Raw genomic sequence first — 20,439 nt, forward strand, 5'->3', positions numbered from 1 at the left:
AGTTTATTGTTGCATGTTCAAAGTCCCCATCCACTTAATCCATGAATATCTGAGCATAATACCTGTACTTCAAGGAAGCAAAATTAAATTTTTGCATCATGTAACACAGTACAGAATTCAAAAACATTTTAAAATAGTTTGGAATATAATATGCCATAGCAAAGGAGATGATTCCTGTAAACAACTGTGTGCAGAATTTCATTTATTAAGGTACAAAAATAATTATTAACAAGACATAGCAAAAGAAGAAAGACTGTTGAAAAGATTTTGCTATATTATATAAAGATTTTGTGTAATATGAGGTACACGTATCATTGTAAATTGTAACTCAGAATAAGTAACCAATATTAATGTTGCTGTTTCAAAATAATTAATTTTGGTTAGCGTAGCAGTTAGCACAATGCTATTAAACCATCAGTGACCCAGGTTAGAATCTGGCGCTGTCTGTAAGGAGTTTGTAGGTTCTTCTTGTGTCTGCATGGGGTCCCTCTGGGCGCTTTAAGTTTCCTCCCACGTTACAAAAACTTATGGGGTTGTTGGGTTAATTGGGTGTATTTGGACAGCATAGGTCTGTGAGCCGGAAAGGCCTGTTGCTGTGCTGTATCTCTAAATTAAATGAAAAAGTACTGATGTTGTATCCTTGCATATTGTGTATAATTCTTAAGATAGTACAAAAATCAGTTTCCTACTAAGTACACCATTCGAAGTACCCATTTATAGATGCATCAAGATTTGGACAAGTCCATGGACTAAACGATTGTTGCTTAATTTTCTAATAATGCAATTTCACAGACTTGGTCAATGGCAGACTCTGGCTGTGTACTGTGTTTGAACTTCCCATAATCTATCCACAACTATTGACAATGGTTGCCTGGTGAGGTATTGAAGATGTAGTAATTGTGATGAGATTATCATTATACTTCTTCTTCTTTGGCTTGGCTTCGCGGACGAAGATTTATGGAGGGGGTAAAAAGTCCACGTCAGCTGCAGACTCGTTTGTGGCTGACAAGTCCGATGCGGGACAGGCAGACACGATTGCAGCGGTTGCAGGGGAAAATTGGTTGGTTGGGGATGGGTGTTGGGTTTTTCCTCCTTTGCCTTTTGTCAGTGAGGTTGGCTCTGCGGTCTTCTTCAAAGGAGGTTGCTGCCCGCCAAACTGTGAGGCGCCAAGATGCACGGTTTGAGGCGATATCAGCCCACTGGCGGTGGTCAATGTGGCAGGCACCAAGAGATTTCTTTAGGCAGTCCTTGTACCTTTTCTTTGGTGCACCTCTGTCACGGTGGCCAGTGGAGAGCTCGCCATATAACACGATCTTGGGAAGGCGATGGTCCTCCATTCTGGAGACGTGACCCATCCAGCGCAGCTGGATCTTCAGCAGCGTGGACTCGATGCTGTCGACCTCTGCCATCTCGAGTACTTCGACGTTAGGGATGTAAGCGCTCCAATGGATGTTGAGGATGGAGCGGAGACAACGCTGGTGGAAGCGTTCTAGGAGCCGTAGGTGGTGCCGGTAGAGGACCCATGATTCGGAGCCGAACAGGAGTGTGGGTATGACAACGGCTCTGTATACGCTTATCTTTGTGAGGTTTTTCAGTTGGTTGTTTTTCCAGACTCTTTTGTGTAGTCTTCCAAAGGCGCTATTTGCCTTGGCGAGTCTGTTGTCTATCTCATTGTCGATCCTTGCATCTGATGAAATGGTGCAGCCGAAATAGGTAAACTGGTTGACCGTTTTGAGTTTTGTGTGCCCGATGGAGATGTGGGGGGGCTGGTAATCATGGTGGGGAGCTGGCTGATGGAGGACCTCAGTTTTCTTCAGGCTGACTTCCAGGCCAAACATTTTGGCAGTTTCCGCAAAGCAGGACGTCAAGCGCTGAAGAGCTGGCTCTGAATGGGCAACTAAAGCGGCATCGTCTGCAAAGAGTAGTTCACGGACAAGTTTCTCTTGTGTCTTGGTGTGAGCTTGCAGGCGCCTCAGATTGAAGAGACTGCCATCCGTGCGGTACCGGATGTAAACAGCGTCTTCATTGTTGGGGTCTTTCATGGCTTGGTTCAGCATCATGCTGAAGAAGATTGAAAAGAGGGTTGGTGCCAGAACACAGCCTTGCTTCACGCCATTGTTAATGGAGAAGGGTTCAGAGAGCTCATTGCTGTATCTGACCCGACCTTGTTGGTTTTCGTGCAGTTGGATAATCCCACCCTGGATGAGACATATAAGACATATAAGGCAATCGAACAACTGAAAAGTGGCAAAGCAGCAGGTATGGATGGAATCCCCCCAGAAGTCTGGAAGGCTGGCGGCAAAACTCTGCATGCCAAACTGCATGAGTTTTTCAAGCTTTGTTGGGACCAAGGTAAACTGCCTCAGGATCTTCGTGATGCCACCATCATCACCCTGTACGAAAACAAAGGCGAGAAATCAGACTGCTCAAACTACAGGGGAATCACGTTGCTCTCCATTGCAGGCAAAATCTTCGCTAGGATTCTACTAAATAGAATAATACCTAGTGTCGCCGAGAATATTCTCCCAGAATCACAGTGCGGCTTTCGCGCAAACAGAGGAACTACTGACATGGTCTTTGCCCTCAGACAGCTCCAAGAAAAATGCAGAGAACAAAACAAAGGACTCTACATCACCTTTGTTGACCTCACCAAAGCTTTCGACACCGTGAGCAGGAAAGGGCTTTGACAAATACTAGAGCGCATCGGATGTCCCCCAAAGTTCAATCATTATACTCATATCATATTTAAATGGACCTTTTGTTATGCAGCAGAAAGCCAGAACTCTTCTGTTACTCTCTGCATGTACACAGGCACTGACTGCAAAACATTTTGAAGAGATGTTTCTTGCACAACAAAATATTCAAGACTTCACAGCAAAAATTGCAGGAAATGGTATATAATTAGTCTCTTGTAAAACAATGTGAATTGATATATTGCATCAATAATATTTAAATGAACTTTGTTTAAAACACTTGCACCACATTTTACAGTCCATTTTAATGGTGTTATTTTAAAAGGGAAGGATTTGCTTCTGTCTTGTGTACAAAAGGTAATGATGATGGAGTGGGTAGGAGTATAGAATGCTCCACATCTGCTATGGTTCCAGCATTTCCTCAGCAATTTTAGATGTCCATTAAATGTTTGAATCTTTTTTTAAAATGAATTAATGGCATCAAATTCACATACCATTCTTCCTTGAGATCTTTTGGAACTGTAATTTCCCTGTTTTCTAATTTGTTGTACCTCTTTAATCCAGCAACATTGGGGCTGGCCATTGCTGGACTACAGAAAATGCTGGAAAACAGAAATTGATCCCTCAGGGAACCCCCAATGTAAACATATCAAAGGTAGAGCAAAGTTTTAAACAGGAAATAATACTGTAGGGCTGCGTAGTTAGCATAGCAGTTAGCGCAAAGCCTTTACAGCACCAGCGATCAGACTGTGTTTGAATCCTGCGCTGTCTGTAAGAAGTTTGTACTAAAGGGAGCAGATTCAAACGTGCCGGACCACAGAGCGCCGGTTAAGAGAGGTTCAACCTGTGTATGTGTCTGATATATCTTTAAAGTGAAAAGTATCTTGAATGAATTTTAAGAACAAAAAAATAAAACTGGGTGTAAATTGAAAAATAAAAATGTTTTATAAATGCTCATTGATTACAATTGAATCTTTTAGTGAAAAAAATTTGTACATATTAATTCTGTGTAACATTTATGTTTTTATTTTTGTTCCACATGGAATTTCTTCCACTCACAAATGTTGAATATTTGCTTCAGATGGATACCATCTCCTGTTTCCCACCTATCATGAACTGTTACCCCTGGGGTTATTTCATCTATCAATATACCTCCCTATTTAATCAGATGGCTTAGGCACTAATAATGAAAGTTGACTTATAAACTAATAATAAATTTTGCACAGTGGTATCAAAGATTAATTGTAATTTTTAGTTGAATGTTATTTTTCTTTGCATTGGATGTTGAAAAGATAAATATCTGGAAAGCCCATTGATTGTTTCCATCATTATAATCATGGAAAATTTATGTCAGGAGATCATTTGGCCTAACTGTTTGGAAAAGAGCAATTTGGCCTAATCCCACATTTAAGCACTGCATCCAAGTATGTAATGGTACCAAATGTCAGGATTGAGTTGAGCAGAATTGTTTTTTTTTGCCAATGTCTTTCTAACATGAAATTTCAAATGTCCTTTAATTTCTACATCAAATTTTCCATTAATGTGTGTAGTTTAACTTGTATGTGTGTTATTGTAATTACAGGTAAATTTGACCAATTGGCAGTGAGCGTTATTACTGAGTACAGTCTAGGCTAATTGACAGAACTTTAAACAGTAATCAAACTGCGTGTTCACTGAGTGGTGGAAATCATGTATTCAAGAAGACGTGGAGGGAATCTGGGACTCTTTCTATTAATAAGCCAGCTATTTCAAGTAGGATTTGATAATATCCCACCTGTCACACTGCTAACAATGGCACTGAATATCTTTCTATTCTTATCACCGATAAAGCCATTAATGAATGTTTGCATCAATGTGCATGAAACGTGGAACAGACAAGATTGGAAACGTCTTTTCTACTCACCATTTCACCATGCGGATGACTGGCACCTATATTTCAACATGGTCTCAATGCTGTACAAAGGAATTCGATTGGAACAAAGACTTGGCAGCAATTGGTTTGCCTACATGTTGTCTGTATTCTCAGTATTAACTGGCGTTACCTACTTGGTGCTGGAAACAATCCTTGCAGAACTGATGCATGACGAATTGTACAAAATACAATGTGCAGTTGGCTTCTCAGGTAAGGGAGTTAATTGGTTGAATTTGCATTCATCAATCTGAAATATCAGTGCAGGAAAACCTTTAGTGGGGGGTGTAGGGGTGTGTGTGTAGGTGATACAAGTGAGAAAGCAGATTCATTCGATGGGTCTCAAAAGCTAGGACTCTGAATGCAGTTTTACAGTAAATGATTATTTTTTTTAAAAACACGCGTGGGGAAAATAGTATCAGGGATAATGCACAAACATACAGTTTATAACAAGTATGGGAAAGTGGTAGCGGGAATAAAACATACGTGCACAATTTATAGCAAGCGTGGGAAAGTAGTAAGGTAGTGGGTCTAAAACACATACGAGCATGGGATAGTCGCCCCGACAATATGTGCACAATTTCTAGTGAGTGTGGGAAAGTCGCACCAACAATGAAATACGCTTAAAAAATGGTATCTTGCCACCCAACCATCAGAACTGCCAGAAGTAATTGAAGATTTTACTCCATATCACAAATGTTCAATTTGATGAACAGCATGTGGACTGTTTGTAGTCATTCTGACAAGTTTCTGTTGTTGTTCTCATTCTGCACTCTTTCCATATGCTAGTTAACAGTGTTCCCTGCTGTGATCTCACTTTTTTGTTCTTTCCATTCCTTGCCTCTTTAAGAACCTCCCACACATGCAAGAACGTCATCAGTTCATCGCTAATGGGACCAAGCATACCGGTTCGCCTGGTCACATTGGAGCCCAGTCGAAATGGATTGGATTTGATACTACTTCCCTAGGTGGTTAATTCCCAGAGAGATTTGGAACCACACCCCACCCCCCCCCCCCCCCCCCCCCCCAAACCGGGTTGGGAGCCTTCACACTGGCAGTTAACCTGGTAAATTGCCAGTTAATTCTCACTTTCAAATGCCAATGTGAAAGGGGCTATGTTCTCAGATTTCTAGAACAGTTTCAAGAACTAGAGGGCATATGTTTAAGGTGAAAGGGGAGAGATTTAAGAGAGACTTGAGAAGCAACTTTTTAGCTCAAAGGGTGGTCCTTATCTCTAAATGAGCTGCCAGAACTATAGAAGTGAACACAATTACAATGTTGATGAGACATCTGAACAGATTTATAAATAGGAGAGGCTTAGAAGGATATGGCACAAATGCAAGCAAATGGGTCTAGCCCAGAATGCTAATTTGCTCAGCATGGTCGAGTTGGGCTATAGGACATATTCTATGCTGTCTGAGTCTAAATTCAATGCAACCAGTGCATGCCACTAAAAACCAAAGCTGCAAACCTAATGCTGGGAGATCAGTAGATGTAAAGCTAAAATAATTGTTTTGCTTAGTGCGTTAGATTACTGCACTTATGTCAAGAGGCTTGGAGCATTAATATTAAATCGCCAGAAGATATGGGTATTTGAATTAATACAATTAAATAAATCTGGAATTTAAAAAAAAAACTATTGGCAATAATGGTGCCACTTGTCTGCCTTTTTAAAAAAAAAAAGATCTAGTTCGCTAACATCCTTCAGGGAAGGAAATTTGCCATGCTCATCTAGTCTGGCCTATGTGTGACCCACAGATTTTACGTTATAGTGGACTTATAAATGGCTTTCTGACAAGACCTACCAACCCACTCCATTTAGGCCATCCTTGTACCTGCAATGTAAACTTAAAAATGCAAATAGAAAAGACAAGGGAAATCCAGTTTAAAAAAAAAAGCAGAAAGCATTACAATAAAAATACTGGGCCGGAACTCTACTTATCATAGTCCTATTGGATGGTACCACATTGGCTACACCCTTCTCAGCAAACCCCGTGGTTTTTCACCAGAAACCATCTTCGCAGCACTTCATCGTGGTGGAATGCAGCACTAGGGTGTCTTAGTACAGATGCCTGCTGCAGTCACGAATGGCTTTGACAGCTTGCTCAGCCCTGCCCCCAGTTTCACCACCTGTCACAAAGCCTTCAAATGTTTGTCAATGCAGTTGACATTCACAAACGTTCAGTAACATGTGGATCCTGTTTAATTTTTTTTCAACTTTTGAACACATTAAAAAACATGAACCTGACAAATAGAACATCTAACCCGTTGAGCCTGCTCCACCATTTAGTAAGATCATGAATGATCTGGCCATGGACTCAGCTTCACCTACTTGACTTTTCCCCATAATTCTTAGTTCCTCCTACCATGCAAAAATTGTGTAAACAAAAAAAAGTCTTAACTATATTTAAATGAGGCAGCCTCTACTCCACCTTCAATCTCCATCCTATACCTTCTCCTCTGAATCTTGAAGCAATGTCACAGTTTAGTCAAGTTATTTGTCATCTGATTGTACAAGTACAACCTGACAAAACAGTGTTCTCTGGTCTTCAGTGCAAATCAGGCAGATGTGCAACCAGATATAACACACATATACAGACAAACAATATGTATGCAGAACAAGTATTCATCTATACAAATAAATATTGTTTCATGAATATGAGAGTCTCAGATAGTGTGAGCAGTTCCTTTGGTCGTTCAGTATTCTCACCGCCTGTGGGAAGAAGCTGTTCCTCAGCCTGTTGGTGCTGGTTCTGATACTCCTCTATCTCTTTCCTGATGGGAGTAGCTGAAAGAAGCTGTGTGCAGGGTGGAAGAGGTCCTCAATGATTTTGCACATGCTCTTCCGACAACAATCCAGCTAGATCACATCGATTTTGGGGGGGGGGGGGGGTGGAAGGGAGACTTGTTCATTAGTGGAAACAGTTTCCCTGTCTATGTCTTCTATATTCCTTTCACAGTGTTATATGTTTCTATAAGATCTGCTCTTTTGTTTAATCAATTCCACGCATATAGTACTCAACAACGAAAACTGCCTCAACTTTTTCCTGGCAGCCAGTACCTCACATTCACTTTATTAGGTTCTGCTGCTGCAAATGAGTCAGGCATCACCAGTCCCGTTTAGAATCCACGGTGCAGACTAGGGCCAGGGTGCCGTTGACGGTTGTAAGATCACAATGTTCCCACTAGTTTAGGTTGATGAGCAATGAAAACAAACTTCCCGGAGAATGCCCAGGCAAATCCTGTTTTGACTGCTGTCAGGGAGGAAGCTCTTTTCGAACTGTAAGTGGAAATACATAGATACATAAGAGAAGTGCATCACGGAAATGGGTCCTTTAACCCACTGAATTGGTGTCGACAGTCACCCATTCGTACGAATCCTACGTAAATCCCATGTTATTCCAACATTCTGATTAACTCTTTCTCCCTCCACCACACCTATACTAGCACATTCCAACTACTTACCTATTCAATAGAGGCACTAAAGCCACCAATTAGTCTACAAATGTGGAGTCCTTTGGGATGTGAGAGGAAACAAAAGCAACAGAAGACACATGGTCGCAAGGCAAGGAGCACATTCCACATAGACAGTACAAGGTCAGAATGGAACATGGGTTTCTCCCACAGTGAGATCATAAGTCTATTAGCCCAAATATAAAGAAACATAAATTTGGGCCTGAGTCTTTGTTCAGGTATGACATTTGAAGAGGGGTCAGGCTGTTCATGTCAACTGCCTTTTGCTTTCCACAGATGCTGCATGGCCTGCTGAGTTTCTCCAACACGTTTTTGCTCTGACTTCTGTTCTGAGAAGCTTATTAGAATCTCTTGTACAGATTAGAGTGACTGAGCATTCAATCAAATTGCAATTGATTAGCTGGATTGCAAAAGATTGAGCCATGCTTGTCAAATAGATTTTAATTTTGTGACAAGAGAATGCTAATGTTACTGTAACCTTGTCCTCAGATTTCCACCTCTGATATCTCAATTGTCACCCTATCTTAGTGTAGATTTTGAAATGGAAGAGGAGCACTGTATTAAAATTCCTACAAAAACTGATTTGAATATTTCCATTATATTGATGTACAAGAGCAGTGCTGGTTAGGGAGCTTGTATTTATTACTAAATCAATGCACAGTGGTTCTCCAATTCAATTGGCTGTCAAAGGCTCAATGTGAAGGCTATTAATTGGGAGGAGGTGAATTTTTTTTAAAAAATGTCTCACTCTTCTGCTACTCTCTTCTGGCAAGATGCAGGCCTGGCCACTCTTTCTGGATGTTGTATGACACAGACTTTGGGGTATAAATTGTTTAAAATCATCAAAGTACTTGTGAAATGTGTAGAAGCTAAAGTGTGTATTCATTTGGAAGAAAGCTTGACTTTTTTTTTAAATGATTTTATTTTAGGTGTTTTATTTGCTCTGAAAGTTGTGAATGGCTATTATAATCCAGGAGGTATCACCTATGTGATGGGCATCCCAGTGAGGGAGCAGTATGCATGCTGGGCTGAGTTGGTCGCAATTCATCTAATTGCCCCAAGGTACGTGCAAAACCTGAGGTGCATTGAGTTACAGTATATGTATTAACATTAACTACAGAAGGGATTACTGCAATCCCAGAAAATTAGATATTTACCAAATTATTTTTGGAAATGTCTTCACAATCAGTGTAGCCCCATTTTGTTTTTACATTTGTTATCAGAATTCATTAAAGGATGTTTGTGTTTAATCTGGATCAGAAACCATAGCAGGTTTCTACAGATATGTGGTGGAAAGTGTGCTGACCAGCTGAATCACAATCTGGTATGGGGATAATATCCTGCAGTCTAAGGCCTTGTAAAATGTAGTGGACGCAGCCCAGGCCATCACAGGCAAAACTCTCCCCACCATAGAGAACATCTATAGGGAATGCTGCCATCAGAGAGCAGCAGCAATCATCAAGGATCCACACCACCCAGCACGTGCTCTGTTCTCACTGCTACCATCTGGAAAGAGGGACAGGTGCCACAAGACTCACACCACCAGGTTCAGGAACAGCTGTTACCTCCATCATTAGATTCCTCAACTACTAACTCAATCAGGAACCCATTTAAGGACCCTTACCTTTGCACTTCATTGATTTTGTTACATCTTTGTGTTGGACAGTCAGTTTGTTTATATTTTTGTTAACGTGCATCCCGAGAACAGTTTTTGTTTGCACTACCATTTAAGTGGTAATTCTGCCTCACCTGCAGGAAAAAGAATGTCAGGGTTGTATGTGATGTCATGTATGAGCTCTGACAATAAATCGGAAAACTAGGTCATAACAGAGTTTAAGAAATGATGGAACATTGTAAGAAGCAACAGGAGAGTATCTTGAGGAACAGAGATACTGCGTTTATCTGTATGTGAGAAAGCTTTGACTCTGCAGTGGAATTTTCCTTTCTATTGCTTTGAGATTCTAATGAGGGCAGGACCAACAGATACCATAGTTGTTGAAATCAAAATAAAAATGAACATTTCTCAAAAGTCATGTTGATTAAGTGATCCACAATATATCTTGCCAATTAGTAAATGTATTTATTTATTTCAGATATATTGTCAGAGTAAATACATAACGGCACGTCAAGTTTGTTGTCATCTGATTGTACAACTACAACCCAATGAAATAGCATTCTCTGGTCATCAGTGCAAAACAAGCAGACAACACACATACAGGCAAACAATACATATGCAAGACCAGTATTTCATCTATACAAATAAATATATAAATGTTGCTTCATAAATATGAGTGTCTGGAATGGTTAGTGTGAGCAGGTCCTTTGGTCATCACATACAATCTTGAGATTCTTTTGCTCAGCCAAGAGAATTGTTCAGCCATCAAGTTTCCAAGGTCTGTGTTATTGTCCTGTTAGGTGAAAAAGCATAGATGATCTTTAAGTTTTCCATAAGAAGTTTCTGGTCTCTGCCTTGGGCTTTGGGGAAATCTGGAGCTGGAACACTGTATTTTAAAGGACATAGCAGTGTTTCTCACCCACCCGAACTTTGCATGATTATGTAGAGGTTATTGGGCCTTGGGTACATATCTGGAGTGTGCCCTACAAACTAATAAAAGTGTGCAGCTTGCAAGGAATACAGCAAAAAAAAACTAATTGAAAGGCTATGATTGAAGGGTTTAAAGTGAGCCAATTTCTTCGTCCATTTTAGATAAGTCTGATGTACTTCTTGATGGATATAATCTAATTGCATTGGTTGCTGATATTTTACTCATATTTCTTTTAGTGTGGTGTCAGATATAACTGCTAATATTCTGTTAATCCAGGCTGAAGATGAATAAATAATATGGTGTGTTTTGAATTTAAAACAAAAACATTTGTCCAAATTTAGCACAAAGTTTGGAGTACTTTCCAGACATCAGTAATCAAGTTATTGTGAAAACAAACCCCTGTTATCTGGATTCAAGCAACTGGCAAAAAGAAATAGCAGAAAATAAATAAGTAAAAACTATAGGTTTAAAATTGGCACGCCTCGCTATTAGTTCACCAATCACACAACAGGCAATCTTAAGCAACAGGAAAATTCATTTATCTGGCATCTATCAATCCCCATAGGAGCTGGATATCAGAGGTTTTACTGTATGTAGCTACAAAAAGAGAAGTGTGGCTGCAAATAAAATCTGCTAAGGTCAGGCCCTAGATTAACATTAAGCAAAATTACAAGTGCTTAGGGGACCAAGGGAGGGGGGGGCACCTCAGTGTTTTTTCCAGTGCCATGCTACAGCGGAACTAGGCCCCCTCAAAAAGGGGGAGCCCCACAATAAATGGAAAAAAATATGTAAATCAGGTTATATTTAATATAGTTGTGGGGTCTGGCCTGGAAGAAAACTGAATTTTTAATCTATTTTTTCACTTTCAACATTTATTGAGTCTTCATGTTTTGTCAGTTAGACAATGGAACAGTTGAGGGAGAACCATTGCTGGGCTGTGCTTAGGGCATCAGTTGGCCTTAATCCAGCCCTGGCTAAGGTAGATAATTGAATGGTGATACACTCTTTTGGTTTTGGATCATTGTGTTTTTAATTACATAAACCTATATTTCAATTAACTTTTTTGTAGTTACACAATAATACGTACTGCTAGCCACCTGTTGCATCCATGTCCTTGTGGCAATAAATTATTGAAAGATATTCAAAGAGAGAGAGAGAGAGAAATCATTTTGAACTGGCTCAATTTTTAAAATGAGTAAACAAAGAAATATAATTGAAATTACTAGAGTAACAGCTCTGCAGAAAGACCAGGCAGTATTCAATAAGTTTCAATCTAAGACTTATGGTAAGAATATGATTTTTTTTTCCCCTAGGTCATCTTTTGTTGGACATCTTTCTGGTATTATTGTTGGGCTAATGTACATCAAAGGACCCTTGAAGAAATTGATGGAAGGAGGTAGGCAGCAATCCTCCTTCCTTGGTCACAAAGTACAATTCTCTGTTTCATAACCTTTTACCCAAATGCATTTTGTACTCTTTAGATTATTCTGTGGTACTGTCCCAAATTATGTTGTGCATATTATTGCAACCCAAGATCAGCAAAGACTACACTAGATAACAATAAAGAAACCGAGCAAAAATGCAGTACCTTTTTAGAGAAAATATTTAAAAATTTGTTGGTGACTATAATTAGTCATTACAGAATTGAGCATCCATGTTCACTTTACTTTCCATTTTGAAACTAAATGGACTTTGAGAAATATCAGACTGTGTGCTTCATTCCCGGGCTGTCTTTACCAACCTTACTATTCTTCCAATTGTATTCAGGTTCCAACAAGACCCAGTGCCTGAGATATTAGTGCATTTATGTTCACCAGAAGTGCCGGATTTGAATACCCTTCTTCTTAACTGCACTCCAGTTCTCTCTGCTTGAGTAGGAGGGCAAGCAAATCACTAAATAGGTCACTTTTAGTGGTAACTATGCATGCTCATTGATTTTTGTGAGGTGCTACTGTGTCAACTCTTAATGCTGTCCAGCACAATATATTTTGTGTTAATCATACCCAAATTCAAAGCTCTAGGTGGTTTTTCATCTTCTACAGAAAGCATAATTATCTCCCTGTATTTGTTTACAAATGTACATTGAGGTAGTAATTTTGCCCTGCCTGCAGAGAAAAGAATCTCAGGATTGTACATGATATCATGTTTGTACACTGACAATAAATCTGAAAGATATCCCAAGAAAGGGGCAATAACAAGGGTGGAATATGTTAACTCTGCCAATGAGAATTCTGTGGGAGTCTCTCAGTGCTCTCCCTCCATAATCCCTGCTGCTATCAAGTTCTATGACTATGTTGTCACCCAGTTTCAGTTCCACAACCACGTGTCCTTCTTGACTACTTGTCTCTGTCACATGGCTTCCAGCAAGCCTATGCTCATCCCCCTCACCCCCACCCTTTTATTGGAGCTTTTGCCTCTTTCTTCCTATTGTTGATAAAGGATTATGTCATGAAACATTGACCATCCATTTCCTTCCATGGATGCCATCTAACCCACTGGGTTCTTTCAGTATTTTGTGTGTTGGTCTAGTTTTCCATCAGCTATAGTCTTTGTGTTTACCCATATTCTTCCATTCCAGTTTGTTTTAAGGAGTTGATGTATCATCTATCAGGCAGAATCACTGAGTAGTACAGGTATTCCATCCAAGATGCCCAGATCTTTAATGGATCTGACCATGTTTTACCACATTCTGAAGCCTTGAATGTTCCTGGACACTTGAATTGCCAAACCTGACTGTGATGCAACCAATCAATGTACTCTCCACTGTGCATTTGTAGAATAGAGAATCTGGCAGCATGCCAAATCTTCTCAGACTCTTTAGAAATTAGAAGGGTTGATGTGCTGGCTCCAAGAAAGGTCTTCTGAAATATGGGCTCCCTTGAACATGAAGGTTCTGACTTGCTCTACCTCCTTCCCACCTCCTTCCCATCAATGCAGACAGGTGTATGATCCTTTGGCCTCTCCTTCCTAAAATTAACAAAAAGCTCCTTGGTCATGGTGACATTGAGAGCAAAATTGTTCTTCTGGCACTACCCAACCAGATTCTTGATCTCTATCCTGCATTCTGTCTGACTCATCTCTATTTTCTCGGCTAACAATGAAAATGTCATCAGTGAATTTGTAGATTGTTGGAGCTGAACTTGACTATGCTGGTATAGAGCAGGGGACTAGGCACACAGCCTTGGGATGCCCCTATGTTGATGGTCAGACAGGAGGAGGTGATGTTTCCAATCTGCATGGATTGTGGTCTGTTAATGAGGAAGTCAAGGATCCAGAGAATACCCTGTTGAAGCAGGTGGGGATCTCTGGCTGTTTTAGCAAAAGTTTGAAAATGTCCACAAAACTTCAGCTAGTTCATATGCATAGATTTTAAGGCCAACTGTCTGGGTCTGATGCTTTTCAAGGATACACCCCCCAGAAGGTTCCATTTACCTCAGCCTTGAAGACCTGGAGCCCAGTGTCACTGAGGGTTTGTGATGGTTCTCGATTGCTTTTGCTTTTGAAGCAAGCATAGAAGGCATTAAGCTGGTTGAGAAGAAATGTATCACAATTAATGATACTGCCTTGTTTCACCTTGTCAGCATAATGGCGTGCAAGCCCTTCCACAGCTCTTTGGCATATGTCTGAGACTGCAGCTTGTTCTGAAATGACCTCTTTGCATTTGTGTTGTTGTCCCTGGACTTCCCGTATGCTTTTGAATCTCCCTTCATAAATCCCACAGATTTGGTCTTCAGTAGTTCATGGATCTCTTGGTTCATCCACAGCTTCTGATTTGGATACATCCATATAGTCTCAATATAACGTGCAGTTCATCTATGTATTTTCTGAAAACATTTCCATTGGTGGAGCCTGTATTAGTGGTTGTGCCACTTTGTCCTAGCACATCCTTTTAAGGAAACTGTTAATCTATTTATTTAATGGTAGGAATTGAGTTTTACTTACACAATAAAGATTTTATTAAGGAAGAACTTAATTGAAATCTGATAAATCTCACTGAATACCTATTGGAGGAAAATATATTTTCACCCATTGGTAGTCAATTAAAAATAAAATGTGTTGGCCCGAAAGAGTTGGCACACAAGCACTCCAGGTAGTTTTGTTGACACATAACTCCTGTTATTCGGGTTCAGTCCCAACCTCTGGTGCTATCTTTGTTGAGTTTGCCCATTCTCATTGTGGCTGCCCATATTTTCCCTGGCTGTTCTCCTTTCCTCCCACATCCATGCACTAGTAGCTTATTTGGCCACAGTAAAATGCCTATTGTGTCATCAGTGAATGGCAAGAAAATCTGGGGGAGCTGATGCTCATGAGAGAAAATATGTTAGAGAAAAATAAGGGGATTGGAATGGATGGGAAGACACTGGGAGCTGACAGTCTTAATGAACCAACTGGCCTCCTTCTTCGTAAAGAAAATATAAAGTGTAAATTATTTAAGCCTTTGCTTAATTTTGGTGAAAATACTGATGTGACCTATTGTCTCAATAGTTTTTAAACTAGATATGCAATCTAGGAGGTTGAGGTGGGGGTGGTGTGCAACAGTATTTGTAAAGGGATGCCATGTAAAACTAAAAGTTAATTACTGATTATAAGAAATGTGGAGATGAAGCAATGCATTACTCAGTGTACAAATATCTTAAGATAGGGATATCAAAAATGTTTGGTAACTACTATCCTCAGTAATAAATGTTTACTTATTTGACAGATATTGTTTCATCAAGCAATTATCCGAGACAACAAACCAGATTCAATAATCGAGGTTGGTTTGAATTTACTTTCTGAAGCTAATTTCACATTCCGTTCCCTAATTAATGACATTTAAATTTTGAGAAATATCGAGCAAAGCTTTTGAGCCCACACGCTTATTTCCTGGAATTGAAGGCAACAGAACAAAAGAGGAAAACTACGTGGAAGGAAATTCACAGTTAAAGCCAGTTCCATGTCAGTCAAACACAATCATATCAAAGCAAGGAATGCTCCAAAAACATTGTTAATTTTCCACATTTATCTATCTTGTTCAAGGGTATCTCCTTGAAGAAACCTCACATTGCTTGGCAGCTATATAAAAAGCCTAGGAATAAAGTCCTTTCCTTCTCCAAAAAAAATGTTTAAACCATTCAGTTTCCATGTCCCCCCTCACCTCACCCCACCCCACCCCACAATTCACCTTGGGGTTCCCCCTTATTAAGGATTTCAGTCTGTGGTCCCCAGGGTGGGGTGAGCCGTATGGTCCTGCTGAGAATGGCTGCCCTCAGCTACTTCAGTGGGATCACCCAAATCCACAATCTCTACCACCAAGGCCTTTGAGGGACCCTTGGGGAATACTTCTACCTGCAGGTTCCATTACTAGTCACACACCATTCTTATCTGGAATAAAACTGGAAAGCCTGCAAACATCAGCAAATCAGGCAGCATGAAAGAGAAATAGGTATCATTTAAAATGGAAGGTTCTTTTTCTGCAGCTGTTACTTGGCCTGCAGTGTTTGATGAAGACCACGGTCTTCATCATAACTGATTCTAGATCCTGGTACTCCCTTACCCAATGGCATTGTGGGTAAATAATTGCAGTTGTTCAAGAAGGTGGCCCATAACACCACCTCAAGATCAACTAGAAAGGGGCAGTAAATGCTGGCTTTGCTAATGACCTCCACATTCTTGAAAGCATTGATGGAGATGGATTCTTTTGATTGACTCATTACACTTTGAATTTTAAAAGGTATTATTTTCCTGCATCAGCATGTTGTTTTGATTGTAAGTTGCCTTTGCAAACCCTAGGTTACTCAGGGAACAACGCTTCCAGATATGCCCCATATGACACAGCAGGTTATACAGGAGGAATGACGGAGGAGGAACAATTGGAAGAAGCAATTCGGGCAAGTCTAAATAACCATGGTATGTTGTGCAGTCCATGATTGGCTTCATTTTTATGGTTGGTCGAATGGTTTTTGTATCACCCAGGCACCTGAAATATAATTTGTATTTAATGGGAAAATATAATTAACTTGGATTAAGCACCAATCATGGAATATAAAATTGGTAGTCAGATTGGGGATTATCTCCTCAATTACTAAATGATTTTCATTTGGGTCCAATGATTATATCTTTCTATTGTCTTTGTATTTGTTTGTAGGATTGACATGGTGCTTTCATATTTTCTCCTCAGTAATTTGAGGTATACTATCAACATTTAATCTGTAGATAACATAGTGGGTGCTACATCCATAGCAATTCAATTAATGAGATAATCTGCATTTTATGAAACAATGAATGGTGGTTTCATTAATGGTGATCAGATAGCTGATGGATTATTGTAACAATTCATCAATTACCTTCAGGGAGAAAATCTACTTCTTTACCAAGTTTGTGACTCTGGAGCCAAAGAAATGTTGTTGACTCGTAATTGCCCTCTAAAATGGCTGAGCAAGTCACAAACAAAAGTGGCTTGCCATCGTGTTTGCAAGATCAGTTGTGGAATAAATGTTGGTCTTTCCAGAGTCACCCCCATCCTGAAAATGAATAAATAAATTGCATTTATAACACATGGAAGGCTGGTCTGTCAGGACAAATCACATGAAATCTTGAGTGAGGTGGCCAATTGGATACAGAATTGGCTTGATGGAAGGAGATAGAAGGTGGTAGTGGATGTTGTAACTCAGAATGTCAGCTTGTAATAGGGAAGCTGCAGGGATCTGTACTGGTAAGTCTAAATAGCCATAGTACGTTGTGCAGCCCACGAGTTGCTTCCTTTTTATGGTTGATCATTATGATTTCCGTAACAGCAGACACCTGGAATATATTTATGTAATATGCATTTGATGAGAACATGTAATTAACTTGAATCAAGCACCAATCATGTAATACAAAGAGATAGACAGATTGGGGATTGTTACTTTATCTCCTCAATTATTGATTTCATTTGGGTCTTATCAATGTTAATAACTTGGATGACAATGTGGTTTGCATAGTTAGTAAGATTGCAGATGTCACCATAATTGATGATATAGATAATTATCTAAGTTTACAGCAGCATCTTGTTAAACAGGCAAAGTAGGCCAAAAAATAGCAGATAGAATTTAATTCAAACAAGTGTGACATGTTGCACGTTGTTCATTTAAACAAGGCAGTCGTAGGAACCATGAGTGCTGTAAATTAGAGACCGAGAGAACAGGTACATAGTAGTTCCACGAAAACGGTGATGCAAGTAGTTAGGGTGGTGAAGAAGGTGTTTGGCATGTTTACCTTCATTGGTCAGGGCACTGAGTATAGGAGCAGGGACATCATATTGATGAAACTGCACTTGGAGTATTGTGTTCCGTTTTGGTTACCTAGCCATAGGGAAGATACCATTTAGCTGGAAAGGGTGCAGAAAAGATTAGCAAGAATCTTAATGGGCATGGTAGTTTGAATTATAAGGGGACATTCCAACCCCCCCCCCCCCAAATCATCCATTTTCTTCCTGTTCCTCTCCAGATTCCATCCACAAACTTTACTGCAATTCACCCACAGGATCAATGGTTTCCATTATCACCTCCTTAACATCAGATTCTAGCATTGGTAGCCATTATATCTCCATATATCACTCTCCAGCAGGTGTCTCCACCTTCTCTATCCTCTCCTCTTTCTGGTTCCATTTGCCTTGAATTTCCCTTGCCTGCTTCCTCCTAACTGATCATTTTTCTCCATGGATGCCTCCTGACCCACTGAGTCCCTCCAGCTTCTCTTTGTTCGCTTAAATGAGATTTTAGTTTTGTTTTGGCAGGATAACCTTTTGAGAATTTACATGTTTTCAAAGCCAAATTGACAATTTTGTTTTGCATCAATAATATTTGTCTTTGCTGCGTTGCCAGAGACCTCCCAAATTATTGCCCATAATTCAGTAACAGGCATATGTAACAAGGGGAAAAAACCCACCTACTAGAGGAACTCTAGCTTCGGTGAGGGATCTCGACCCAGAATGTCGACAATTCTTCTTTCCACCTCTGCGCCCCAACTTGCAAGACCGACCGATGTTGCTAACCCACTGAGTTCCTCCACAAATCATTATTTTTTTGGTTTTGTTTCAGATTCCAGCATCTGCATCTCTTGTGTCGACAGATAATTGTGTGTTTGATCTGTTTAATTTTTCAAGGGAAGCATCATAAGGGTGCTTGTGCCACATTACTCAGCTACAAATTTCAGTGTGTGTTGCTGCATTTTCCTTGAAGCAGTCTCCCTTTGTATAGGAAAGGGGTGGCCAACCTTTTCATTTTTAATTGAGACATATAGCACAGTAACAGGCCAATTTGGCCCACGAATCTGTGCCGCCCATTAACCTACACCCCCGGTACAGACTTGTGGGCTGAAATGATCTGTTACATATGACAGCGATCTATTTATTTATTTATTTACTTTAAATTAGCCCAATGTTATTTAAAATATTTTTAATTATTAATCAACAATTATATAACATCTAATCTACTTTGACTAACTTTTTCTAAACATAACTAAATTTATATGCAATTATCTAACTTAAACTTTAAGCGAATATATTTGTGTGTGTGTGGAATACAGCAAGCCACTACAGCGAAGGTTCAGTTCTTAAAAGCCAGTTCTAAGTTTGAAGTTCAGAAATTCAATCATGACATGTGGGCTTGAAATTGAAACGACATTCAGGCTTTAGATGGTTGAGGCATACAGGCCTTAGATGAATGGTGAGACACACAGGCTTTAAGATGAAGTGAGCAGTTCCTGAAGTGGGTGAAAGAGACCGAGGGATAACAGAATGTTGATCACCTGGTCAGCGTGCTTTAGAGAAATGTCCTTTTTAGACAAGTGCCTTCTTCAGCAATTAGAAACCTTTTTGTGGGTCAATAGAGTTCAGTTTTTCTTCTGCAACTCTAAAACCACTTTTGTGGGGTCAGTAGACATGCTCTGTCATTCCTTTATAAGCAAAAGGAGAAAATCTGACAATTCTGTCTATAACCACACAATGAGGCCAAGTAGGTTTCTCATTCCCACAAAGGAGGTCGAAGAGCTTCCTCAAAATCGGTCCCAACCACTCCTGTGAAATCAGACTTAATCTGTTGGTCACGTGGTCTCTGCACCTAGGCTTTAGAAACACTGCCTTCAAATGTATCCATTTAGGAACACAATATCTTCAAAGCTTGCTGTTAGTTTCAGTCACTTCGAATCCTTCAGGCAGGTTGTTAGATGTGTTCGCTTAAGGGACGGTCCCACACAAATAAAATAAACTGAAAAATGGGGGGGTGGGAATGTCAAAGTCTAAATTAAAAATTAAAATGTTGGCCATCCTTGGTATAAGCTATTATTTTCCATTTATTCTTGAATCTTAGTTCTTGCACCTGTTGCTTCAGTTCACACACACATTCCTCCTGTCTCTTTCATCATATGTTAACTCTTCTTACTTTCCAGCTTTGTGTGCCTCACTTATCCTCATTCATAATACGAAAGTAAATTTAATTTTACCTAGTCAGTAGCTGCAAGGTTCCCAATACTGTAAAAACCCTTGGTATCCAGAACTCCAGCAACTGGCAGCCTCAACAAATTGGCAAATAAAATCAAGGAAAATACATTTTAACAATTAAAATAAATAAGAATAAAATAATAGATTTTTAAAAAATTGTATAAGTAAATGTTCTCTGAAGTAACACAAATCTTTGGTGAAGATGGGAGCAAATATTCAGCCAGCGAGAGCCTTGGTCGTGCTTTGCTGGTAGGAGCTGTTTGAATAAAATGGCTTCACCCAGGATGAAGAGCTGCTTGATGCCATTCGCCATTGGGGTGATTCCTTATCCCTGCCTAGTAAAAGATGCCCCAGTCA

General features: G+C 39.8%; 1 protein-coding gene across 4 annotated transcripts in view; it reads left to right on the top strand.

Annotated features, from left to right (window-relative positions):
- The window catches only part of rhbdd1 (rhomboid domain containing 1), a 57,642-nt gene that overhangs the window by 13,047 nt on the left and 24,156 nt on the right, over nucleotides 1–20,439 (top strand). For 3 of the 4 annotated variants that reach the window (XM_069897290.1, XM_069897289.1, XM_069897291.1), the window contains exons 2-6: nucleotides 4,276–4,815; nucleotides 9,006–9,138; nucleotides 11,936–12,018; nucleotides 15,325–15,378; nucleotides 16,395–16,511. In XM_069897290.1, coding sequence (XP_069753391.1) covers nucleotides 4,383–4,815; nucleotides 9,006–9,138; nucleotides 11,936–12,018; nucleotides 15,325–15,378; nucleotides 16,395–16,511 — 820 coding nt within the window. In that variant the 5' untranslated portion in view covers nucleotides 4,276–4,382. The remainder of the gene's footprint in view (nucleotides 1–4,275; nucleotides 4,816–9,005; nucleotides 9,139–11,935; nucleotides 12,019–15,324; nucleotides 15,379–16,394; nucleotides 16,512–20,439) is intronic. The other variant, XM_069897293.1, reaches the window with a different exon arrangement.

Source organism: Narcine bancroftii, chromosome 9 (assembly GCF_036971445.1).
Source record: "Narcine bancroftii isolate sNarBan1 chromosome 9, sNarBan1.hap1, whole genome shotgun sequence".
Lineage (NCBI taxonomy): Eukaryota > Metazoa > Chordata > Chondrichthyes > Torpediniformes > Narcinidae > Narcine > Narcine bancroftii.